We start from the raw sequence: 25,286 nt of genomic DNA, 5'->3' as shown, positions 1-25,286 counted from the left end.
ATTTTACTTGTTTTGTGTGTACAAAAGTAAAGTAAAAACAAAGATGATGGAACTATTTGTTTTAGATTATGAGGTTTTAGTATAACTTTTTATCTATATGTTTTTATAGATATGTGAATTTTCATTAAAATGAGAAATCGATTTACGAAAGAGTTTTAATATTTTAGAATCAACTAATGTTGTAATTTTCAAGTGAGCAGAGGTAAAAACAAAAATCTTTACATAATAATAGAAACACTATTTTTTCCTTTTTACTTGGAGTTGGAACATCCTAAATTGTCCGACTGATTTGACTGTCTTGCCTGATATGTCACACTTTCATTTACCCCTCCTCTTTTACCGTTTAATTATAAAAGCTGCATTAATGATTTTGTTAGTTTGCCAAAACGCGTGAGTTTCTAATAGGAGCATAATTTAGAAGATCAGTTTACGAATTTTCGAAATTGAGTTAACATAAAATTTTATGCGATAACTTTTCATAATTTATTAGAAGTTTGTTTTTTTTTTTCGTCTATAAGTTTGTTGTTTAAATAGTTAAATCTAAATAACATTTGGATACAACTACTTTATATCTTATGAGAGAGTAGATAGATATCCTTATAATAAGAAAGGTATACTTGTTTTTTTTTTTTTTAATTAAGTTTGAATGGGATATATTAATTTTTTTTTTTTTTTGAGGAGACAAAATTTTTCTTAAGAATTATATCGGGCTATAAAAATAGAACATAAATCAATCAAACTTTTATAAATCGAACTAATAATTATAAGAATTCTGAGCCGTACCCTTTGAAACGAGACTTTGGGCTTTTTGACCCATTTTCAGTTAGGCCCATTTGTTTTTCTTTTCTTCTTCTCTTCGTTTCCCTTGATTTTTCTTGGAAAACAACAAGTTCACAAGTTTCGTTTAATCAAAAGCACCAAAAAGTTCTTCAGCGAAATCAAAGAATCGAGAACCCAGAAGAAGAGGATTCAAATAGTTCAGGTAATTTTCTACTCACTTTTATTTCAACGATTTCGTTTCCTTCCTACTGGTTTTTGCTCGTAGCATCTTCGAAAACCGATTTCGTTTTCACTTGTGGGATCTGTGTTTCCCTTTACTCAGGACTGCTTGCTGTAAAATCTGAGTGATTTGCTCGATTCTCTTTGATTAGATGCGTAGATAAACCCTAGCTTGACGCGATTCTTTGGTACAATGTAATTCTGTGTTTGCTATGTATTTGGTGCGTGATTCTTACTGTTATCGTCTTCTTTAACCTCTGATACTACTAGTGTCATATTAACTATGAAATTGTTTTCTTGTTCACGAGATGTTCAAATGCAGCTGATTTTTTCTCTGCTTTCATTTTTCCCCCAATTTTTATTTTTCTAAGAATGTCAATTGCACAGAACAATGACTTATGATCTGTTTTAATGTTCTTCAGTTTTCTTTGGAAGCCTGCCCCTTAGTCGTAGAATGAAATAGAGATAGAAACTTTTGCTGATATAGTTTCGTTGGTGGGTTTGTGTGCAGCTGTTTCAACAATGTCTAGGAGGTATGATAGTCGCACTACAATTTTCTCACCGGAAGGTCGTCTGTACCAAGTGGAATACGCTATGGAAGCTATTGGCAATGCTGGTTCTGCAATTGGAATCTTGGCTAAAGATGGAGTTGTGTTGGTTGGTGAGAAGAAAGTTACTTCTAAACTTCTTCAGACCTCTACATCCACTGAAAAAATGTACAAGATCGATGACCATGTGGCTTGTGCAGTGGCTGGTATAATGTCTGATGCCAACATTCTGATTAATACCGCTAGAGTCCAAGCTCAGCGTTACACTTTTATGTACCAAGAGCCAATGCCGGTTGAGCAGCTGGTTCAGTCTCTATGTGACACCAAACAAGGATACACACAATTTGGTGGTCTCCGCCCATTTGGAGTTTCTTTTCTTTTCGCTGGCTGGGACAAGAACCATGGGTTTCAACTGTATATGAGTGACCCAAGTGGAAACTATGGTGGATGGAAAGCTGCAGCCGTTGGAGCAAACCATCAAGCGGCTCAGTCTATTCTTAAGCAAGACTACAAGGATGATGCGACGAGAGAAGAGGTGGTTCAGCTTGCTATCAAGGTTTTGAGCAAGACGATGGACAGCACAAGCTTAACAGCTGAGAAACTCGAGCTTGCTGAGGTGTATCTGACTCCATCAGGAAGTGTTAAGTACCAAATTCTTTCGTCTGACTCGCTCACTAAGCTCTTGGTTAAGCATGGTGTGACGCAACCAGCTGCAGAAACTTCCTGAGCTTGTAACACCGTGCATAGTTTGGTTTCCAATATTATGTGTTGTAGTTCTCCATTTTCCTTCTTTTACTTTTGATTTAAAGATATCGCATCAGAAACAGTTACCACTCTGGTTATGACATGATACATGTGATTGATGATCTGTTTCGTTAGGGGTTATGTTGTTATGAATGGAATTCTGAAACTTTTTATTGTTTGGCTAAAAAACACTAGTTACAGATCTTGGGAACTTGAAGCATTTGACTCAGGTTTCTGGATCTATTCTTCATCATATCCATCTGTTTTATTGATCATATCCATATGTTTTAATCGTCATTAATTATTCCAGATTTATTGAAATTTTAGTATTTATGGTATAATTATTTTCACAAACTGTAGAAATTTGTTTTGGAAGTGTATTCTAAACTATATTACTAGTACTACTCTTTTCTAGGACAGAACTTGTTTCTTTTTTCTCAGAATCTTAAATTAAAAGTTTAGACTTTGGAGGTTACATAATAAAAGAATGAGCAACCACCAACGGGCCCATGAGAAAGCCCATAACATTCATTGATTGAAGTATGTAACGGGTTCTTACTTTGTCTACGGTTTGTTTATTTAATGGCTCAGACTCAAAGAATCAGAATCTCTTTTAAGCTTCACCACGTTTATTAACGGTCAAGGTGTCTGTTTACTAACGGAACAGTGAAAATGTTACCGCTCAAAGCGTATACCTTGAGCGCCAAATGAATTTTCACTGGCTTTGGAGCTTTTTTTTTTTGTTCCTTCTTCTTCTTACCAATGACCATTGGTCGACCATACCATAGTCACCATACTTAAGAGATGATTATACTTACTACTTAGTAAGAGATGATACTTAGTATAAGTTCCTAAAATTTAATCAATATGACAATTTGTTTGTTCTACTGTTCTACTTAGTATACAAGTCCAGTGAATATATTTTGGCTCTGTTCGAAAATTGCCTTTACTTTCCTTCATCTCTTCTTCTTGTGTCGCTGTGATTTCAATTATTCAATTTCAGAATCGCTGAAAAAACCAGCTACACAACTCAAACTTTACTTTAGAAGCAGCGACAATGGCTAGATTTTAAAAATCAAATTATCATTGTTAGATCTGTAAAACTGTATCTTTATCTTTACCGTAAAACTAGAAATCTTTGTTGGGACTTTGCAAAATTTATATTTATATCCCTTTGAATACTCTTAATTACAAAATTGACATGTCAAAAAAAAAAAACCAGTGACCGATTAATCCTGCGACTGTTAAAAAAACACGGTCTTTTGTAAAAAAAAACATTATTTTCTCGAAAAATGATTCAATTTACGATTTACGATAATTGAATTTTTGTTTGTTAATTTTCAAAAGATTTCTAGTTTTCTTTTCCCGTTGTCAAAAAGTAGCCACCAAAAATATTAAGGTATCCCGTAGATTATTTTCTTTATTTTGATTATTATTATACTATAAAATTAAAAATATCAATTTAAGCTTAAAAATTATTGGAAACACCTCATCGTTGTTCAAAATCTTCCACGTACCTCTTTATTATTTGTAAGATATTTTTCCTCCAGAAAATATATTTACATCGGTAATTTTTTCCACAATAATTTACAAGTGTCAATAATATATATTTTTCCACAATAATTTACTAGCTCTATCTATTTATGTATAAACAATATTACATTAAACCATTTACTTGATAGTTAGTTCCTAAAATTTAATCATTACGAAAAAAATTCACTTCTCCTTTATATACAAATCTACCCATACTTTTATGTATACAAAAAAGTTCCTCTCGTCGAAGAAATGATTCAATTTATGTTTTGTGACAACTTTAAGTTTTTACTTTCAAATCCCGTTTTCAAAGAATTATTTTTTTTAACCGTGAAAAGATAGCCACAAAAAATGGTAAATTATGTCATAGATGTCTTTTTTTTATAGATCTGTCATTGTTATATCATATAATCAAAAATACCAATTTAAACGTAATTTTTTTTTTGAAAACACCTCTTCATTATTCCAAACCTTCCACATATCTCCTTTTTCCTCCGACAAATTGATTCACATTGATAGTTTTTCCACAATAATTTAATATAGTTATTATTTATATACTATTTAGGAAAAATGAAAAAAGAAGTAGCTTTTAAGCCTTGTTTCTTGCGTCGATAGTACTTATTTCTAATAAGAAGTAACATTTGTCAATAAAAGTTGCATCCTTATAGTTGAGGACTAGTGTCAATGTTCAAACATATATTCACCTATCTAAATGAACATCATTATACAAAAAGTGATATACATCCACCATGAAAGTGTAATTCAGTCTTCCCCCCCCCCCCAAAAAAAAATGTAAGTTTCTTCACACTTTTAAAAATAGAAATTAATAATATGCAAATTATATATGTAAATAATCAATAAAAAGTGTTACTTAGCCAAATTACCTTTGATTTAATAAATTTAAAATATACACATTTACCAATTAAAATAGTATACTAATAATAACTCTTATTTTTAGTCAACATAAAAATTAATTTGTAGTCAGATTAATTTATTATCCTAATTTTAAATAATAAATAGATTTGATCATATCTATAAAATATAATATAAATTTATTTGATAATTTTAGATATTCTCGTAAAAAGGTAACATGTTACTGAAAAAACAACATATCTCGTCGTATAAATCTGTCCAAAACCGCAAAACATGATACAATTTATGTTTGCTTATTTCAGTACATTTTGATTTCTTCCCCTCAATTATCATATTGTATTGTCATGTAACTTCATCATACTATATATCAATTCATATATTTTTTTTTCTGGATTTATATCTCAATTAATTAAGGTGAGAAAATTTTCTAAAAAGAAAAGTGAAATTTTCAGTAAGTAAAAAATAAATTATACAAAAAAAAAAGTAATTAACACACGACGGCTTTCGTCTTTCAGAGAAAAAAAAAATAAGGGAGAAAGAGAGAGAGAGAGAGAGAGAGAGAGAGAGAGAGAGAACACAAACGATACAGAAGAGAAGCGAAGGTCGCAATAGAGAGAAATAACAACGCCGCGCACAGAGATTTTTCCCGGCGAAACGAGAGCAATACATAGAGAGAGAGAGAGATTTAGTGAGAAGCTTTCTGTAGGGTTTTCTTCTCGATTTCTCTTCCTTTGACCTCGATCTAATTCCCTCTTCGTTCTTCGATAAATTATTCACCTTCTTTCTCTTCGTTCATTCGTATCTCTCTTAGCTTCCATTCTAGGGTTCTTGATCCGTTTCTCTTAGGTTTCTTTATTTACCCGGTAAAACTTTTTTAGCTTCAATTCGTTTGTTTTCGCGTCTCCTCCGTCTCTTCTATTTCGTCAATTTGGTCCTTTGTAGGGTTTTGAGATTTCTTCCTTCTTCCTTGCCCCTTTTTGTTTCGTTGGGTTAAAAGCTAACCCTACATTTACTTTTTGGGTGTTTCAGGGTTGGTGAGTTTAGTCCGGCGTGTTGGGAGAAATTGGCGAACTTTAGCGGTGAGGTTCTGAAGCAAAAGCATGAGTATTGATTTCCCCGGGAAAGGGGAGAATTAGTGGGAAGTGTTTTTTGGTTACTGAGAAATTTGGATTGGTGTTTTCCTCCATGAGCGATGGAGGTGTCGCATGCATGCCTCTACTAAATATCATGGAAAAGCTTCCAATTGTGGAGAAGAAGACGACTCTTTGTGGAGGCAATGAAAGCAAGAGTGCTGCTACTTCGGACAATGGTCACACATCTATCTCAACTAAGGTTCCAGAGTCTCAGCCAGCTGATGATAATAAACCTTCACCGTCTCAGCCAGTTAAGAAGAAGAGAATTGTTAAGGTTATTCGTAAAGTTGTTAAGAGGAGACTGAAACAGCCGCAGAAACAAGGAGAGGTTCTGTCGAAAGAACAGACGACGCAGGTAGTAGTGCAACTCCCTGCGGAGTCACAGTTGCAGCCCAAAGAGCAGGAGGTGAAGAGTGAGTTTAAAGGAGGAACTAGTAGTGGGAATAAAGAAGTTGAAAACGGTGGTGATTCTGGGTTTAAGGATGAAGTGGAAGAGGGTGAATTAGGTACGTTAAGGCCTCCTGGGGATTTGGAGAATGGTGAAATCTCGCCAGTAAGGTCATTGCAGAGGAGTGAGATCGAAAAGGGCGAGATTATTGGGGAGACTTGGAAGAAAGATGAACCTTCCAAGGGTGAGTTCAGTTATCTAAAATATCATAAAGGGTATGTGGAGAGAAGGGATTTTTCCGCAGATAAGAACTGGAAAGGAGATAAGGAAGAAAGAGACTTCAGATCGTGGAGAGATCCCAGTGATGAAATTGAAAAAGGGGAATTCATCCCAGACAGATGGCAAAAAATGGATGATCATAGTTACAACAGATCTCGTAGGAATGGAGTAGACAGAGATAAAACGTGGAAATATGAATATGATTATGAACGTACCCCGCCTGGTGGAAGGTTTGCAAATGAAGATATCTACCACCGGAGAGACTTCAGAAGTGGGCATGACAGGGCTACAAGAATCAGTTCTAAAATTGTAATAGAGGAAAATTTACACAAGAATGAATACAACAATCCCAGTAATCTTGTAAAGGAGTACTCTTCTACTGTGAACAGATTGAAGCGACATGGAGCTGAACCAGATAGCATTGAGCGCAAACACTCCTATACTGATTATGGGGATTATGGGAGCTCAAAATGTAGAAAGCTTTCAGATGATTGTTCTCGCTCTCTTCACTCAGACCACTATTCACGGCATTCTGCTGAGAGGCCGTACAAAGATTCATATTCATCAAAAACTTCACCTCTGGAAAAGTATCCTAGAAAGCATCAAGACGCACCTTTCCCTGCCAAGGCTTTTTCAGACAGGCATGGACACAGCCCTGCACGATCTGATTGGGACCCACATGACCGGTCTAGGTACTATGAACACCGGGATAGAAGTCCTGTCCATCGGGAGAGATCACCATACATCTTTGAGAAGTCTGCACATGCTCGTAAAAGGTCTCCACGTGACCGCCGTCACCATGATTATAGAAGAAGTCCAAGTTATTCTGAGTGGTCACCTCATGATCGCTCAAGGCCCAGTGACCGCAGGGACTGTACTCCTAACTATATGGAAGATACCCAGAGTGATCGTAAAAGGTCTCCACGTGACCGCCGTCACCATGATTATAGAAGAAGTCCAAGTTATTCTGAGTGGTCACCTCATGATCGCTCAAGGCCCAGTGACCGCAGGGACTGTACTCCTAACTATATGGAAGATACCCAGAGTGATCGTAACAGGCGGAACGGGCAAAGGGAAATAGGCAGGAAAAGTGGAGTACGGGAGAGGAGGGATTTTCAGACTGGTACGGAGCTTGAAAATAAGCACAAATATAAGGATTCTAATGGAAAAGAGTTCACCTCATCAAGCAAAGAATTGCAAGGTAAAAATATTCTCTACAACAATAATCCCGTGGTTGAGAAAAATTCCGTCTGTGATTCATCCAAGATTCGAAGTCCATGTGCAACGGGAAAAGAGTCTGTACAAGTTGGTGAAGCCCCTAATGAAGAGTTGCCATCAATGGAGGTAGATATGGACATTTGCGACACACCACCCCATGATCCTGTGGCGGCTGATTCATCCTTGGGGAAGTGGTTTTATCTTGATTATTATGGCATGGAACATGGGCCTGCTAAATTATCTGAACTCAAAGCTCTTATGGAGCAAGGCGTTCTTTTCTCTGATCATATGGTTAAACATTCAGATAATAATAGGTGGGTCACTATTGAAAATGCAACATCTCCTGTGGTCAACATGAATTTTCCATCAGTCGTGTCAGATGCAGTGACACAGCTCGTCAATCCTCCTGAAGCTCCTGGTAATTTATTAGAAGACATTGCAGATACTACAGAAGCAGTGTGTATTGAGCAAGAAGTTGGAGATTCCTTGCCTGAATCAGTGTCCGTCCCAGAAGCTAATGAATTTTTCGTAGAGCATGGTGAAGATTTCCAGATTGATAAGAGGATTGCAAATCTCTTGGAGGGTTATACTATCACTCCTGGCAAAGAACTTGAGACACTTGGAGGTACCGTAATAGATGTACATACATATGCTTTTGGGCCACAAAATTGATGCTTTTCAGCCCAAAATGCTAGCAGTTATAAAGAGCTTTTTTCGTAATATATTTAGCTGATTTCATCCCGAGGCTTCTATGCCCTAAGACACGCTTATTTTTATCACTTTGCAGAAGCTCTGGAGGTTAAAGTTGAGTTTGAAGAGACCAAAGGATGTGTGACATCTGAAGGTATGTTTGGTTTGCACCACTTGCACTTATGTAGCATGACATCATTTTTATCTATTTGCTTCTATTCCTTTCTGCAGTTTCCGTTCCCAACTATGCCAACTTCTCCCCCAAGCAGAAAACAGTACAAAACAAACGTTTCTACTTGTTAGATATGTTTATATTTATATATGTAGTAGATCGTCTTGTAGTGTTTGAATTCCTTATGCAAATATGGCATTTGGCACGAAAAAGTGTCGGGAAGTGTTTGATGTTTGTTAAAGATGTAATAGCTTACTGCCATATGATTGGTTTGTGCATGAGCATAGAGATTCATTTAGACGACATCAACTTTGAATACTCATAGCTTCTTCTATAGCTGCATTTTTTGCATGAAAATACTGAAAATTTATACTCTGGGACTTGCAGGTATCACCTGGCGTCACTATCAAGAGGCAAATAAATGGGATCTGGTGGATGAAGAGTTGTTGGGATGTTCAGAGCCCACGAAAAGGGGGATCGAAGAATATAAGTCAGACGATGTTTATGGTTCTGAGAGTGATGAGATAGGCAGCTGGTTTTCGGGTCGTTGGTCTTGCAAAGGCGGGGACTGGATAAGACAAGATGAAGCTTCTCAAGATAGATATTACAAAAAGAAAATTGTTCTGAATGATGGTTTCCCATTATGCCTGATGCAGAAATCCGGCTATGAGGATCCTCGATGGCATCACAAGGATGACTTGTATTATCCTCTCAGTAGCTCTAGGCTTGAACTTCCCCTGTGGACTTTTTCTGGCGTAGATGAGAGAATTCAGGCGAGAGGAGTAAAAGCTAGTTTTCTGTCCGTTGTTAGGCTGAACTCTTTGGTTGTTAATGACCAAGTTCCACCAGTTCCTGATCCCCGAGTAAAAGTTCGTGGTAAGGAGCGGTGCACTTCAAGGCCTGCTCGTCCATCCCCTGCGTCTAGTGATTCCAAGAGGGAATCAGTCGAAAGTCAATCAACAGCTTGCAATGGTCAAGATTCGGAGGGACTTTGGAGAACTGACACATCTGTTAACACTCCTAGGGATCGGCTGTGTACGGTCGATGATTTGCAATTGCATATGGGTGATTGGTTCTACACGGACGGGGCTGGGCAAGAACAAGGACCTCTGCCATTTTCGGGGCTCCAGATATTGGTGGATAAAGGTTTCATTAAGAGCCACAGCAGTGTCTTCAGGAAATCTGATAAAATCTGGGTCCCTGTTACTTCTATCACAAAAACTCCTGAAACCATTGCCAAGCTTCGGGGGAAAACCCCAGCTCTGCCTTCAGATTGTCAAGGCCTAGAGACACAGGGTTTCAAGCGTTCTGAAATGGACACAAGTCTAAACTCGTTCCATGGTATGCACCCTCAGTTTCTTGGTTATTTCCGTGGGAAACTTCATCAATTGGTTATGAAAACATTCAAGAGTCGGGATTTTTCCGCTGCCATAAACGATGTTTTAGACTCTTGGATCCATACAAGACAGCCTAGAAAAGAGAGTGAAAAGTACATGTACCAATCTTCAGGTATGCATAACAACCAGATTTTAGACGTATATCCCGTTCTTCCTAATAACGAGTACTTTCTTTTGCCCAGTTTCCTTAAACTTATTCTTGGTTTATAACCTTGGGTGGTTGTCTCCTTCTTTTCTTCACTTACTTCTGGTTTTACCTACATTCTATTCTTGCGTCCAAATGTATTTTAACATTTTTCACTCCTCTCTTTTGCTTTTGGTTCTTAAACACCAGAATTTGATTCTTGCTATACGAAAAGAGCTCGCTTGATGGCTGGTGAAAGTGGAGAAAATTTTGAAACGGAAGATACACAAATATTTCAGAAGGATGAGTTGACATTTGAGGATTTATGCGGGGACTTTGCCTTCCATGTTGAAGGATATGGATCCCCTGGCACTGTGGGGATTTACTGGGGTCTGTTGGATGGCGGTGCATTAGCACGGGTGTTTCATTTGTTGAGATATGATGTAAAATCACTTGCATTTGCTTCCATGACTTGTAGACATTGGAAGGCCACTATTAATTCATACAAAGATATTTCAAGACTAGTTGACTTATCTTCTTTGGGTCCCAACTGCACAGATTCTAGGTTCAGGAGTATCATGGTAAACACTCTAAGCTTTCCGTTTACAGAAATTGAGTTATTCCAGTATTTTTCTTGATTAGTTATGATATTCTCTTGCAGAACACTTACAATAAGGAGAAGATAGACTCGATAATTCTGGTTGGTTGTACAAACGTGACTGCCAGCATGCTTGAGGAAATTCTTCAGTCATTTCCCCGTATATCTTCTGTAGACATCACAGGCTGCCCCCAGTTTGGAGATTTGACAGTGAATTATACAAAAGTAAGTTGGCTCAGAGGCGAGAATACTCGATCAGGTGAATTGCATTCCAGGATAAGGAATCTGAAGCAGACGACAGATATTGCTAAATCTAAGGGAATAGGGGGCGATACAGATGATTTTGGTAACCTTAAGGATTACTTTGATCGAGTAGAAAAGCGAGATTCAGCCAATCTGTTATTCCGAAGAAGCTTATACAAACGCTCAAAATTGTATGATGCAAGGAGATCATCAGCGATACTATCCAGGGATGCTCGTATCAGGCGATGGGCAATTAAAAAGTCAGAACATGGGTATAAGCGAGTGGAGGAATTCCTTGCTTCAAGTCTTAGGAGCATCATGAAGCAGAATACTTTTGACTTCTTTGCTTTGAAGGTGCTTTCTGGTACTCGTGTCTGCTATCTATTCTTTATCATCTGTTATAAATAATCCTAATGTATTTTTGGGTACCAGGTTTCTCAAATCGAGGAAAAAATGAAAAATGGTTACTACGTTAGTCACGGATTGAGATCTGTCAAGGAGGATATCAGCCGGATGTGCAGGGAAGCAATTAAGTATGATTTCTTTTCTTTCTATTTTTTTTTTTCTGTCTGAGAAGCTTATCGTACTACATGATTATGCCAATAGCACTCAAATCTATTTTCTGCAAATTATGGATAAATTACTTCTTTGCTATTGATCTTCTGCCCAACAAGCAATATGTTGAATGGCTGCTGATGTCCTTTCTGGGTTATGGGTTATGATTACTCAAGTCAATATTCGTTTTCTTGCCATTTGCTCGGTTTTTAGCCCTCCATTTGTTTGGCTGTAGAATTGTTTACTTCTAACTCTTATGCCTTGCCGTTGAATAATTGAATCCTTAGTTGTTAAGTAGGAGGTAATCTTTTGTAAAAGATGTAAAAGCTAATTTTCCATTTTCTGTGCTACTGGTTTTGCAATTTTGCTTCTGACACTATCTTATGTATCCAGGGGTAGGAATCGAGGGGGCTCGAAAGACATGAACCGAACCATCACACTGTTTATTCAACTTGCCACGCGTTTGGAAGAGGTCTCTATGGTTACCTCTTCATATGGAAGAGATGAACTAATGAAGTCATGGCAAGATGGCTCAGGGCTCTCGTCAGCCTCTAAGTACAACAAGAAGTTGAGCAAAACAGTAACTGAAAAGAAGTACATGAGCAGGACTGGTGACACATTTGGTGTAAATGGTGCTTCAGAGTATGGAGAATATGCATCTGACCGAGAAATCAAAAGGCGCTTGTCTAAATTAAATCGTAAATCCTTAAGTTCAGGTAGTGAAACATCTTCTGAACTCTCTGACAATGGCAAGAGTGACAATTATAGCTCAGCTTCGGCTTCAGAAAGTGAATCGGACATCCGTTCAGAAGGTCGATCACAGGACTTGCGCGTCGAAAGATACTTCACAGCAGATGAATCCTTTGATTCTGTGACCGAAGAGCGTGAATGGGGTGCACGTATGACCAAAGCTAGTCTTGTACCACCCGTTACTAGGAAATATGAAGTGATTGAAAAGTATGCAATTGTCGCGGATGAGGAAGAAGTGCAACGTAAGATGCGGGTTTCTTTGCCAGAGGATTATGGTGAGAAGCTTAATGCACAAAGAAATGGCATTGAAGAGTTAGATATGGAACTTCCTGAAGTTAAGGAGTATAAACCAAGAAAGAGTCTTGGCGATGAGGTTTTAGAGCAAGAGGTTTATGGAATCGATCCTTATACCCATAACCTCTTACTTGATTCAATGCCCGGAGATTTGGACTGGTCACTGCAGGATAAACATTCATTTGTAGAAGATGTTATCTTACGTACCCTGAACAGGCAAGTTCGGCTGTTTACTGGATCTGGAAACACCCCTATGGTGTTCCCTTTAAGGCCTGTGATTGAAGAGCTCAAAGAGAGTGCTCGTGAAGAGTGTGATATACGAACGCTGAAGATGTGTCAAGGCGTTTTAAAGGAAATAGAAAGTCGTTCTGATGATAAATATGTTTCTTATCGGAAGGTATCGATCTGTTATTCCTTCACAAGTATCCCATCAGTTTATTTAAAATTTGTTTGCTAATCTGCTTTGTTGCTACTATTTTTTCCAATTAGGGCCTCGGTGTTGTGTGCAACAAAGAAGGTGGTTTTGGAGAAGAAGATTTTGTTGTTGAATTTCTTGGAGAGGTGGGTCCGTAGCTTTGTAGTTTTATGTTGCTGCAGCAGAAACATTTTCTGAAGTTCATCATTGAAACATTCTTTTAGAGGGATATCTGAACTTATATTTTGACTTGTTTTGGATATTTTAGGTTTATCCTGTTTGGAAGTGGTTTGAGAAGCAAGATGGGATTCGTTCCTTACAGGAAAACAAAACTGATCCTGCACCAGAGTTCTACAATATATATCTCGAGAGACCAAAGGTATGATGAAACTATGATGTTTGGGCTTGTATTTAATATTTTAGACCATGTTCTTACTTTTTATGTTGCACGGGCAGGGTGACGCCGATGGATATGATTTAGTTGTTGTTGATGCCATGCACAAGGCTAACTATGCAAGTCGAATTTGTCACTCTTGCCGACCGAATTGTGAAGCTAAGTAAGTTAAATTCTTCCCTCTGGAATCATCCAATTTTTCCAGAGTTCTGGACTCAGAGAGCAGAACCAAGTGACAGCTGTTTGGATTAGTTTCATTCAAGATGCATGCTTAAACTAGCCTGCCTAAGTATGGTCAGATCAATACACAGATAGTAAATGATTATTTAGAAATTTGTCTATTGCGTATGAATGTGTCTCCTCTGCACGTACGTATCTGGGAAGTATCGTTCGTTTCTTATGCATACATACATTTTTGGAAAAGTGGAGCGGAGAACACTTTGTTTATTGCCTGTGAATGTATTTCCTCTGCACATACGTATCTGGGAAGTATCGTTCGTTTCTTATGCATAGATAAATTTTTAGGAAAATGGAGTCGAGAGCTCCCTGATGCTTGTTTATATATTTGATAAATTGTATACAATTCACTCATTTTTCCCTTTCTCATCTGGTGCTTCCAGGGTTACTGCAGTGGATGGACACTACCAGATTGGTATCTATTCTGTACGTTCTATTGAATATGGCGAGGAGATAACTTTCGATTATAATTCTGTAACTGAGGTCTGTTCATCCCTCTCCCTTCTTTTATGCAGCTCGTACTGTAGCAAACTATATTTCGTTGGATTAATCGTATTGTTCCACTCCACTGTCTAAAGAATGATTCTAAAATAAGATTCTTGTGTATGCGACAGAGTAAGGAAGAATATGAAGCGTCTGTTTGCTTGTGTGGTAGCCAAGTATGCCGTGGAAGCTACTTGAATCTCACTGGTGAAGGTGCATTTCAGAAGGTACTTGTGCTGTTAACAAATATATGATTGTATTTCTGGTGTCAAAGATACATGAGATATTGTCTCTGTTTATGGAGTTTAAAAGTACTAGAGGTTTGCTGTATGCGCTCTTTTACTAATAAGCCAACTTTTTCATTTGTACCAAAAATTTTAGAAATCTTTTCTTTTATCCCTTGAATGTCAATTGAATTTTCTGAACGATATTTGTTAACAGGTATTGAAGGATTGGCATGGTCTGTTGGATCGACACAGACTGATGCTGGAAGCTTGTATACTGAATTCAGTTTCAGAAGAAGATTATCTTGAGTTGGGAAGAGCTGGACTGGGAAGTTGTTTGCTGGGTGGGTTACCAGATTGGGTGATTGGATATTCTGCTCGTCTGGTTAGTCTTGAATCATTTTATGTTTGTTTGTCACATCACTACATGGGATCACAACTTCTGACTAAAAGTTTCTTGTGCGTAAAGGTGCGGTTCATCAATTTCGAGAGAACAAAGCTTCCCGAGGAAATTCTTAAGCACAATCTAGAAGAAAAGAGGAAATACTTTTCAGATATACACCTTGATGTTGAGAAAAGTGATGCTGAGGTTCAGGTGAGATTATCACTCATCTTAACCTTTTGCGGGTTCTTTCAGTCGCTATCATACCTTATGTGCCTAAGAGTTGTGTTAGCTTTGGGGTGTTCTTTGTTTCTCTAACTCTTATATGCTTATTGTATCTGTAACTTTAACGCGACAGGCTGAGGGTGTCTACAATCAGAGGCTCCAAAATTTGGCAGTTACACTTGACAAGGTGACTGCAATCTCTCATCATGAAAGCAAACATAATGTTATCTGCTTTGCTTTGACTTCACACTTTTGGTGCAAGTGTTTTGATATGTTTTTTTCCCAAACGAGAGTAGTCTCTAATTAGTATTATACACAGGTAAGATATGTTATGAGACATGTGTTTGGGGATCCCAAGAACGCCCCTCCTCCGCTTGAGAGGCTCGCTCCTGAAGAAACAGTCTCTTTTATTTGGAACGGGGATGGCTCCTTAGTTGATGAGCTTCTTCAGAGCTTGTCACCACACGTGGAAGAAGGCATTCTTAATGAACTCAAATCCAAAATTCATGCCCATGATCCATCTGGATCTGCTGATGTCCTAAAGGAACTTCAGAGATCGTTACTTTGGTGAGTACATCTATCATGTTAGTATTACGTATGCTTGAAACGCTCTTACGTAATAGTGAACTCATATCAAAGATTATTTCCCATGAAGGTTGAGAGATGAGATCCGAGATCTCCCATGTACATACAAGTGTCGGAATGATGCCGCAGCTGATTTAATTCACATATATGCTTATACAAAGTGCTTTTTCAAAGTTCGGGTAAGTCGTTTCGCTTAATTTGAGTAACGAAATAATAAATCTTGTTGAACTTCTTCTAATAGATGGGTCTTGATATGTCGCAGGAATACAAGTCCTTTATCTCTTCTCCTGTACACATAAGTCCGTTAGATTTGGGGGCGAAGTATGCTGACAAGTTAGGTGCAAGTATCAAGGAGTACCGGAAGACTTATGGCGAGAATTATTGTCTTGGGCAGCTAATTTACTGGTACAACCAGACAAATAGTGATCCAGATCTTACATTGGTGAGAGCAACCAGAGGTTGCTTATCATTACCCGATGTCGCCTCCTTCTATGCAAAGGCCCAGAAACCATCGAAGCATCGTGTTTATGGCCCAAAGATGGTGAAAACTATGGTTTCACAGATGGTAATTTCTTTCTTTAACACACTTCTGAAATGTGTTTCATCTGTCTTTTCGCTTTTCATGACAAGGTTTTTTTTTTTTTTTCTGTGTGTACAGTCTAAGCAACCTCAAAGACCGTGGCCACAGGATAAAATATGGACGTTCAAAAGCGCCCCAAGAGTATTTGGAAGCCCGATGTTCGATGCTGTCCTTAATAATAACTCATCACTTGATAGAGAACTGTTGCAGTGGCTAAGAAATAGACGGCAGGTCTTCCAAGCGACATGGGATAGTTAGGTAAAAATCTTCTCTTTAATTTAGCAAGTTGCCCTTTTGGGAAAGCGAGCAATCAGGGCAACACATAGTTACTATAAATAGTCTCTTATCCATGACCAAAGCCATTCACTTCAAAGGTCTCAGCTTTCCCCTCATTCTTGTGTATAGCTTTGCCATATATGTGATTTTGGAAATTGATAATAACTTTGGGTTAGGGCGATCGTTATATTCCTGGTAGATTAGGCTCACATAATTTTCAGAGAGGAGAATCATTTGACTAGGGTCTCTTCTGTTTTTTTCCTTTACTTTTTTTTCTTTTTTGTTACCTTATATTAATAAATAGTTAATCTATTCGTGTTCCTGAATCTGTTAAAGCTTGGCACCAAAAAGAAATGGAAAAAGAAAAGTTGAAATATATATTTTGGAAGTTTGTATGCAACTTTTTGTTTTTCCTGGTGGCAACTGGATAATATAGCAAGAAACCGGATCTTACTTGTAAGCCATCTTTGGGTCACAATGAAATGGTAGGATTGACAGTGGGCATTTGTTAGTAATCTGTATTCCTACCAATTGATGTGTAAAATCATTTGTGTTTTTACAGTTGAAGTGTAAACATCACAGCTAGGTATGCTTGTGTATATGTACCCAAATTAGAATAAACAAGATGTGCAAATTGTTGTTGAGAAGGTAAAGCACTGAAACAGATCAGGTACTTGCTGAGATTTCAGAATTTTCCCAACTCAAAATGGTTAAAATTATATCTAACCAGTTAGTTCTGACTCAAAATGGTTGAAATTATATCTAACCAGTTAGTTCCGACTCAAAATGGTTGAAATTATTAACCATTTAGGTCATAGTTACCCCGAGGTCATAGTCATATTTCAGAATAACCAATACTATAAGCATATTCATTAGCTTGTGAAACTAGAACTTGGCTCGAAGAATTTTCTCAATGATCTCACTCGTATACCTTAGAAGCCTCGACCAAGATGGTGGGATTTTTATAGATGCAAAGCCGCTGTCTCAGTCACCAAACTTGATAGAAAGTAAGGATAACTTTGGCTCCATACCATCTCACATAAGTTTCCTTCTCATTGAAGTTTTATATAAGACTGAAAATAAACAGAAAGTTCTTCTCAAACACATTTTTTTCGATCGACATCTAAAAACTTAACGTATCATCTATCTTTTTAGTTCACAAATAGGGAAATAATAATACAAATATACGATGTGAGTAAGATTTTCAAGAAAACATAATTAATATCGAACAACTTTGATCTTCACAACAGCTACAACAAACTCACTAGTTTTCCACGCCTTTTTGTTAAACATAAAACTCCGGCTTCCTCCTTTTCTTATTTTCTAAGTTTCCGGCGATCAATCTCTTCCCGGCGTGAAGGAAACCTAAACGGCGTTAACGTTATCAAAAGACTAAGAAGATAAACTACCCTCATCATCGTCTGAATCATCCGAACTGTCCATTCTTCGTTCAGTAATAGCCGGAAATAAACGTTGTCGAATGTCCGGAGATGGTTGAGTACTGTCCGAAGTCCCCATTTCATTCTCCTTCTTACCCGACCGGTTCGTAGTTTTTGTAGTTTCTTTAACTTCTCTGCAAACTTTCTCCAACATAATCAAGAAATCGCGCACTATGGCGAACACTCTCAGCCCTTCGTTCTTGGCTGATTTGCCATGGAAATAATCAGCAGAGCTTTTCACCAATGCCATGATTCTCTCTTCTTCTTCTCTCAACCATTTGATATCAGCATCTGCACGTTCGATAAATCCAGCTAATGCTCGTTCGAAATCACTCTCTTCGTCCATAGTTTTCAAGAACTCTCTCGCGTTCGTCAGTGAACCTCTTAGATTTGTTAACGTTGCAGCCAGTCCATCAGCGTCTATGATTGCTGCTTTCTTGACATCTTCAAGCTCTGTTGTTAACCCCGTAACCACTTGAAGACCCGTGCTTCGGTAACGCTCTAACGACTGTGGGCTAGAATCTGCTGCTGAATCGTCTGTTTTAACGCTAGAGAAGCTTCGGCTTGATCTTTGGAGGCGGAGTGCACGGACACCTTCAGAACGAATGATCTCAAGAACAACGAAATTTAAGAGTGTGGTTTTGCCATCAGTTCCTTTGACATCAGAGAGTTTTAAAAGAGTGTCGAGTTTAAAAGCCTGCGCATCACCCCGGAAAGTTCCTACGTTCATTCTGTTTCCTGTCTTGAGAACTGCTTCTAGTAATTTCAAGAACAGTCTGCTGTTCCTAAGTTTCTTGCAAGCCACCTGACGACACAAAGACAGGAACAGAGAAATTAGTAAAGTGAATGGTAGATTCTTGTTTTGTAAGGGTCTTTGTTTGATGAGGTACCTCAAGAGTTGCGAGAGATTCTTTGAGGCCAGAGACTTCTTCTTGAAGTGAGATCATAAATAGAAGTGACTCTATACGTTTAAATGCAAAAGGTACATCAACAAGAATTTTCAAGAACCGCTCTGCAGGGCCAAGTAGGTGAAGATCTCCTGAGTATAGTCTAAGTTTGAGTTCTTCTTCTTGAGTTGGAGCCATCTTCAGCAATGTTTGTAGAAGCTCTACTGGTAGCTCATTACCTTATGACATACCACAAGAATAAGACACATTTCAGTCCTAAACCAAAGACCCAAATGCCACTAAATGGTCAGACGATTATATTATACCTTCTTTGATGGCATCAACAACTTCCTCTGTTGTTACATTCAAAGCTCTAAGAAGAATAGCTAAGTTTTGAGCTTTCCTAGCATCTATGATCTGTATATATTGAACTGGAGACTCGCTAGCGGAATTACTCCTCTGACCAGTTTTGTTTTTGTTCCCATCATTGTAACAGAAAAGATTCTCCATCATCTCTTCATTGAACCTGAAAGCAGAACGCTAATTTAAGCATTGGCCAGAAACAATATTAGAGAAGTAGTACTAGATTTCACTATTCAACTTCTTACTGGAATGAACCGGCGCTAATCTCATGCCAAACCATTTTCTGTTCAGGAGTAGCCATTTTATCCCAAAAGAACGGCTTTAGTTTTGTTTTTGGAGCTCCAGTCTCAGAATCAACATCAGATCCATCTCCAGAGGAAGTATGTCCTTGACGTTTTGGAGCTGCACCTTTCGGTGGTAGAGGTGGAGGACGAGCAATCTTAGGCGGTGGAGGAGGCTGAGGTTTAGGAGGAGGAGGGGGTGGTGGCTGTGGAGGTGGAGCAGAAGCAGGAGCAGGGGGAAGAGGAGGAGCTGATCTTCCAGGTGGAAGCTTCAGTGGAGGAAGTCCAGAGGAAGAAGACGCATCAGGAGCCGTTGGAAACTGATCATGACCATTTCTCTTAAAAGATACTCTAGAGAGAAACGACCTCTTTTTTGAACTAGCAACACCGAACATTCTCCTGCTAGTGCTTGCAATGGTGGGCGAGTTCTCAGTAGATCCTGAAAAGTTGAGTCACATGAGTTTACAAAGACATTATCAACCCTTTTTGGCAAACAATGCAAGAAGAATGATCGTACCAGTTGATAAACGTAGAAGTGGTCCTTCATCTCTTGGACCATTGGCATTTTTACGATTGCATCTGAAGCAACACAAGAACATCAATGCAACAAGAGCAAACGTCAACAAAGCAGTTGAAGCAACAGCGATGATAAGTTTCATCAAGATATCATCCTTCTTCTCCTTTGGTGGAGGAGGAGGACCCGGAACACTTCGGCTAGGAGCAACACTCGGTTTTTTTCCTTCGCTTGGACCAGGACTCAAATCCTCATCCGGTGTCTCAGCTGATGAATCTGAAGGTTGATTTGGAGTTGGAGCGCTTGCAGGTGCAGCCAGATCATAACTTCTAGGACTCGGTGCCGGACCTGGGCCCAAACGTGGCGCAGGTCCTGGCGCATAACCCAGTCCTGGTACAGGACCGGAAGCTAACTTTGGAGCAGATACACTATACTTTTGTCTTTTACTGACCAGCTTCCTTCTTGGATAGGTCGTAGATTCCCCTTGAGATTCAAGAAACCAATTCTTGAACCAATGCCAATAACATTTCTCCTTCTTCGAATTCCGATGTTGATAAATCCATGTTTGCTCTGCCTATCAGTAATGAGATATGCGTCAAAACAAAATGATCGATACCTAAGCAAAAATGTTCAAAAACGAACAATGACAATAAACTTACCACATCGATAAAATCTTGATTCACGGAGGCGGAGAATGACAAGAGATTCCCTACACCGTCTCGAGAGATAATCTCCTCGGAAACACAAACGAAAACAACGAGAGAGATCGCCAAAAACGTTGTTCTCAATCTCCCCATTCAACTTGTTCGTATTGCGTTTCTCATCTCACGTTCACAGAGCTTAATGATCTCGTTGTCGTAGTTCGCCGGAAGCAAACCGCCATGCAGAAAAGCTCCGAACCCGTCCGAACGCTTTTCTACGGCGCCGAACAATCGTAACCGCAAACGAAAACCTAAAATTTGAAAGAGAAAAGAAAAAGGAAAAAAAACGAAAGAGAAAGCTCTGTTTCAAGATTATTTTTTTCTCTTTGAAAGGAAAGCTTTTTTTAGATGATGTGTGTTGTGAGTTAACAGAAAGAGGAACACAATTTTTTATATGTTTGTTAAGTTGTTCTATTGGATAATCTTTCTATATATATATATATATATATATATATATATCACCTATAAAAGTTGTAAAATCTTATCTAATGATATGTTTCCAAGATTAAAGCATCAGCTTATTTATTTTGTTGGTAAGTAATCATGTAGTTAAAGTTCTTATATCCAATTTTATACAAAAACAATGATGTGTTATACTCCCTTTTTCACAAAGAGTTTCATTTTAACACATTGCACACAAATTAAAAAAAATTGTTTAAATTTCTATTTTACCCTTTATAAATATACTAAAAATTTCTTTTTCTAATTAATTAGCTTAAATAATAGGGATAAAAAAAAAAAAATTTAAACTGCATTAAAAACATAAAATAACACTCTTTTTGTAACAAGAAAATATTCTTTGAGAAACAGAGGAGTATACTATACTTAACGAAATCCTCAAAAGTCAACTAATAAAGAAAGAAGTCTTATATATTTCTCCAATACTCCAGAATGTTAAATCAATTATATATTCGTTTATGGTGTATTCTACGTTCAACTTTAATTGTGGTAGTTCGAGTACAGTTTACACATGAATTTCGGATGATAATACATTAATATATACAAATGGGAAGTCCCAAGTTCGAACATAGGCTGCAAAGAGGAGACGAGTTTGATTACATTGTCTGGTCTTTGCCCTTCCGAACCTAGGTTAATTAAAAACTAAAAAGTGTGGCTGGTCCATTTGTGGCAAATGGCAATCAGATTATTAAGCATAGAATCACCCATAGAAGACTCACTTATTTATTCATATCACTCAATTTATTTATTTATTACAAGAAATTATAGTCCACAAAATACATAGCAAATACGTTTTATTTCTTCGGTCAACACAAAACACACGACGAATTCGCATTTTTATTTATGCAGTTGACTAATAAAAGTCGCAAAACATCTTATTCTCACTTCATTTCATAACCGGCCATAAAAATAGCAGTCGCAGAGGAGGATCAACCGTCGACCTTCATGTCGGTTTCAGAGTCCCACTTAAATGCTCCACTTGGCTGAGCCGCGTCGGCGATATCCCCCACCGTCAGCTGCGAGTTCGCAGTTTTCAATGGCACGATCTCATGCCCGTACTTGGCAGCGTCTCCACAGTAATCCTTATTCCAAAACCATATAAGTTTTTTAACATAAGAAAAGAAAAAGAAACAGTTTCTTTGAGTTTGGAATTTGAAGTCTTACTTGATCAGCGTGCATTTTCCTCACCAACTTCTTGAAAAGCTCAAAGTTGCTTTCTTGAAAGACCGTATCGGACAACCTAAGGTAAGTAAACCCGTACATTCTGAGCTTTGGTTTACCGTTCGGGTTAACCCCATTAGGCCTAGCGTTAAGAAGAATCTGGTTGTAACCTTTGGCACCATAGGTCTCCAATGCGTTCTCACCCGCAACTTCTATACCTTCTTTCCATGCTTTGCTCAGTACCTATATATCAAATGAATGGCCGTTTAATAAACTTTACAAATTGAATCTCTCTTCTCTTTATACGCAGTGGTGAGTTAAATTACCTCTTGAACAAGTTCTTGAGGAGCACTTAGGGCTTCAGCGGTATTGTCTGTATCTCTCATCTCAAGGCAAGTGAAGTTGAGAATTCCGTAGTGTTTTGAGAGCATCCTAGCAATCGGACGGTAACCATCTCTCTTGAAAAGGTTGTAATATCCGGCAGTTAGCTCTGCCGCATGGCTGTGGTGGTTGTACAACCAGTGTATCCCCGAAACCTACCACATTCACATACTCAATTTAGACTCATTTACTAGCTACCTTGCAAGACAAGTTAACTTCAACAGTTGTGCTAGTGATCCCAGTTTGATTTTATAGTTGTTGAAAGTTGAAACCATCCGGTTTATATATAAATTGAATTCAGTTTTTAGCTCATGCATTTTGGTTCGTTCAGTTTGTTATTTTTCAACAATTAGGACTTTTTTTCTCTGCTCCAGTTCCACCATAATAATAGCAATACCTTGGCAGCCAAGTTAACTTTAAGTCCAGCAAAGATCTTGTTGGCTTCTCCTATGATCTGATCTCCATGAAAGATAAGTTTGTTCGAGTACCATGTCAAGAAAAACTTCCCCTCCTCCGAAACATAAGTCCCATTTCTCTTGAAAAAACCAGTTTCTTCCGGCTTATCGTTGTATTCCCCGGCGTCCTCGGGCAACTCCCACTCAGGGTGTCCAGCTTTGGCTGCCGCTTCCTTGAAATCTTTCTTCATATACTTATCATAACACTATAAAATCACCAAAAAACACCGTTTATTAAGTGACAAAGTCGTAAAAAGCAAAGATATATATGATTGAGTTTACGAAATTTACCTGGAACTCTCCGATACCGGGAAACACCCAACCTTGGCTCTGTGGGTAAGAAGGATAACGTAGCTCACCGGCGGGACCAAGTCCAACTTCAATGTCAACAATCACGCCAGCTTCCAGCAATTCCGACATGTTTTCTTTGAAGCTACTCATGTAATCACTATACATCTATTGAAAAATGAAAACACAGTCAGTTTCGTTAACTACAATTTTTTGTTTTGTTTTGTCTTATTCGTAGATTCTACTACCTGAACAGCGGTTCTTCCGGCAAAGAGAGGAACATTATCGACACCGATTGAGAGATACTCGATGTCTCTGGTTCCTTTACGGTTAGTGTAGTAGATGTCGGGGTCGATATCGCCAACATCACGAACCCATTTCGGGATAGGGATTGTGACAACATCGCCAACGTTTCCGCCACATTGGTGAAATGACATGATAGCTTAGATTTTGAGTCCCAAATTTGCGATTAGTTGGAATAGCGTTTTGTATGCGGTCCAATCGTATTGTTTGGGACCTTTTGATTCTATGATTCCCCACCAAACATCGACCATCACGCCATCAACGCCAGCTTCTTCTTTTAGACGTTTGAGCTGCATTTCAAGCGTTTCGGGGTCCGCAAATACGTTTTCCACATTCACGACTCCCAACTGACACATTCACAACATAATGTTATTGATAATTATGAACGATTGATAATTATGTAATACTAGTTATGATCAAGACATTATGGAAAACGAACAAAAAAACAAACAATTTTTTTTTTGTTTTCATCATTTTTACTCTGTTAATTTGTTATAAATCCATAAATGCGACAATGCACATTCCATAACGTGTGAAAATATGGGTAAAATTACAAACCATATCATTGCTAAATTATATATGATGGTGGCCAATGTCATTCAAAGAATGAGTTTTATTTGTTCCCTTGTATTCGTTAGTTCAAGTTTCGGAATGATTGTAATCCGTACGTAACGTAATGGTAGGAAACTTTGTATATTTAAATCAAAGAGTTCGAGGCCGAAACATGTAGATTTTCCTGTCAAGATCTCATATAGCCACTTATCTTTGTATGTTTAACAATATAATCCCAAGTGCTAGGTGGTGATCAATAATATACTATTTGCATACAAATGAAATATAACCATGAATTATATTCTAGAAACATTAGCAAAATGATGTTAACTCAAGATGATGAGAGTTACCGGAAGCATAACGTAAACGGGAACATAGTTGAGAAGAAGTTTCTCGTTGTAATTGACAGCCATTTTTGTTCTAAATACAAACAAAACAAGTACCAAGGAGAGGACTCTTTTTTTTTTCTTTTCTTTTTATTGTGATGTGGCGGTAAGTAGTAGTAGTTGAACTTCACTTGTCTTTCATAAAGAAAGCTCACGAGCTCTTTATATAGAAACAAAAGATATTTAACGAGTGGTTGTGATTTGTGTAACGTAATCTTAAAGACTAAAGCGACTGGTGCTATGTTTGTAGCGGTCCATTTGAGGATTCAATAATGACTTTGTTACCCTCTTTTTTTTGGCGTCTTCCTTGTCCTCTTTCGTCATTTCCTGAGATCCTGTGGAATAATTAGGGTTCTAGTGTTCTCCATCCATGTGTTTGTTTTAAGCACGTGGAGGAAATACATATATGATTTTTTTTGGGCTAATGTTATATTCACCAATCATTTCATATCTTCATGATTGCCTTATAATAAATAGGCTCAATTTCAGTGATGTCTTACAACTCGAATATTAATTATGTATGGATTATGACGAAACCAGTGTGATGATTTTATAAATGGTGGAAAAAAAAGTATTGTCGATCTATCATAATAATGTGTGAACTGAATTACAAAGAAAAACAAGATGAAGGTTGTGAGTTGTAACTTAATAGAAAAGAAAATTGTTTCTAATTAAGAGCAAAAAAAAAAAGTCTTTCTATGTCTTAGTTCTCTTTAATTTTATAGTCGAATTTAAAGATTTGAAGGTTTTGATTCGGTGATTAAAATGTATCAAATT

At 37.8% G+C, this 25,286-nt stretch overlaps 4 protein-coding genes across 8 annotated transcripts; 2 read left to right on the top strand and 2 right to left on the bottom strand.

Moving 5' to 3' along the window:
* Nucleotides 1–864: 864 nt before the first annotated feature.
* Nucleotides 865–2,544, top strand: LOC104718907 (proteasome subunit alpha type-4-A). 2 transcript variants are annotated; one of them, XM_010436728.3, is made up of 2 exons: nt 865–982; nt 1,511–2,544. In XM_010436728.3, exon 2 carries the CDS (start codon nt 1,522–1,524, stop codon nt 2,272–2,274), a length of 753 nt encoding a protein of 250 aa, XP_010435030.2. In that variant the 5' UTR covers nt 865–982; nt 1,511–1,521; the 3' UTR covers nt 2,275–2,544. The 2 variants fall into 2 exon arrangements, with proteins under 2 accessions (XP_010435030.2, XP_087326630.1); XM_087470504.1 differs by having other exon boundaries at nt 878–1,220.
* Nucleotides 2,545–5,138: 2,594 nt separating this feature from the next.
* On the top strand, nt 5,139–16,715 carry LOC104718908 (histone-lysine N-methyltransferase ATXR3). 4 transcript variants are annotated; one of them, XM_087470216.1, is made up of 20 exons: nt 5,139–5,560; nt 5,727–8,340; nt 8,503–8,559; nt 8,965–10,086; nt 10,309–10,679; nt 10,760–11,293; nt 11,372–11,472; nt 11,888–12,935; nt 13,028–13,099; nt 13,222–13,332; nt 13,410–13,510; nt 13,968–14,067; nt 14,199–14,294; nt 14,509–14,676; nt 14,761–14,886; nt 15,032–15,085; nt 15,218–15,465; nt 15,554–15,662; nt 15,746–16,048; nt 16,142–16,715. In XM_087470216.1, the coding sequence occupies exons 2-20, from the start codon at nt 5,883–5,885 to the stop codon at nt 16,319–16,321; spliced, it is 7,359 nt and encodes a 2,452-aa protein (XP_087326342.1). In that variant the 5' UTR covers nt 5,139–5,560; nt 5,727–5,882; the 3' UTR covers nt 16,322–16,715. The 4 variants fall into 4 exon arrangements, with proteins under 4 accessions (XP_087326342.1, XP_087326341.1, XP_087326343.1 ...); XM_087470215.1 differs by having other exon boundaries at nt 5,190–5,385; XM_087470217.1 differs by having other exon boundaries at nt 5,190–5,399.
* A 718-nt stretch (nt 16,716–17,433) lies between these two features.
* On the bottom strand, nt 17,434–20,942 carry LOC104718909 (formin-like protein 3). The gene is made up of 6 exons (XM_010436732.3): nt 20,483–20,942; nt 19,827–20,397; nt 19,274–19,748; nt 18,992–19,191; nt 18,669–18,904; nt 17,434–18,583 (listed from the first exon to the last, which is right to left on the bottom strand). Exons 1-6 carry the CDS (start codon nt 20,618–20,620, stop codon nt 17,732–17,734), a joined length of 2,472 nt encoding a protein of 823 aa, XP_010435034.2. The 5' UTR covers nt 20,621–20,942; the 3' UTR covers nt 17,434–17,731.
* Nucleotides 20,943–21,683: 741 nt separating this feature from the next.
* Nucleotides 21,684–24,739, bottom strand: LOC104718910 (beta-amylase 5). Its single transcript, XM_010436733.3, has 7 exons — nt 24,474–24,739; nt 23,517–23,918; nt 23,272–23,436; nt 22,923–23,186; nt 22,471–22,680; nt 22,148–22,387; nt 21,684–22,065 (listed from the first exon to the last, which is right to left on the bottom strand). Exons 2-7 carry the CDS (start codon nt 23,703–23,705, stop codon nt 21,913–21,915), a joined length of 1,221 nt encoding a protein of 406 aa, XP_010435035.2. The 5' UTR covers nt 23,706–23,918; nt 24,474–24,739; the 3' UTR covers nt 21,684–21,912.
* Nucleotides 24,740–25,286: the final 547 nt, after the last annotated feature.

Source organism: Camelina sativa, chromosome 10, assembly GCF_030686135.1.
Source record: "Camelina sativa cultivar CO46 ecotype springtype chromosome 10, ASM3068613v1".
Classification (NCBI taxonomy): Eukaryota; Viridiplantae; Streptophyta; class Magnoliopsida; order Brassicales; family Brassicaceae; genus Camelina; species Camelina sativa.
Note: the sequence above shows the minus strand (reverse complement) of the source record. Positions and strands in the feature narration are given on the sequence as shown.

What these genes read in the sequence shown, in the direction of transcription:
- LOC104718908 (XM_087470216.1), top strand. Translation starts at nt 5,883, where the DNA reads ATGAGCGATGGAGGTGTCGCATGCATGCCTCTACTAAATATCATGGAA. An exon ending in GTACATGTACCAATCTTCAG is followed by an intron (nt 10,087 to 10,308) that starts GTATGCATAACA and finishes CTTAAACACCAG; the next exon opens with AATTTGATTCTTGCTATACG. An exon ending in ATGTGCAGGGAAGCAATTAA is followed by an intron (nt 11,473 to 11,887) that starts GTATGATTTCTT and finishes TTATGTATCCAG; the next exon opens with GGGTAGGAATCGAGGGGGCT.
- LOC104718910 (XM_010436733.3), bottom strand. Translation starts at nt 23,705, where the DNA reads ATGTCATTTCACCAATGTGGCGGAAACGTTGGCGATGTTGTCACAATC. An exon ending in CCGGAAGAACCGCTGTTCAG is followed by an intron (nt 23,437 to 23,516) that starts GTAGTAGAATCT and finishes ATTTTTCAATAG; the next exon opens with ATGTATAGTGATTACATGAG. An exon ending in CCGGTATCGGAGAGTTCCAG is followed by an intron (nt 23,187 to 23,271) that starts GTAAATTTCGTA and finishes GTGATTTTATAG; the next exon opens with TGTTATGATAAGTATATGAA.
- LOC104718907 (XM_010436728.3), top strand. Translation starts at nt 1,522, where the DNA reads ATGTCTAGGAGGTATGATAGTCGCACTACAATTTTCTCACCGGAAGGT.
- LOC104718909 (XM_010436732.3), bottom strand. Translation starts at nt 20,620, where the DNA reads ATGGGGAGATTGAGAACAACGTTTTTGGCGATCTCTCTCGTTGTTTTC. An exon ending in ATTAGCGCCGGTTCATTCCA is followed by an intron (nt 19,192 to 19,273) that starts GTAAGAAGTTGA and finishes TTCTGCTTTCAG; the next exon opens with GTTCAATGAAGAGATGATGG. An exon ending in AATCTCTCGCAACTCTTGAG is followed by an intron (nt 18,584 to 18,668) that starts GTACCTCATCAA and finishes TTGTGTCGTCAG; the next exon opens with GTGGCTTGCAAGAAACTTAG.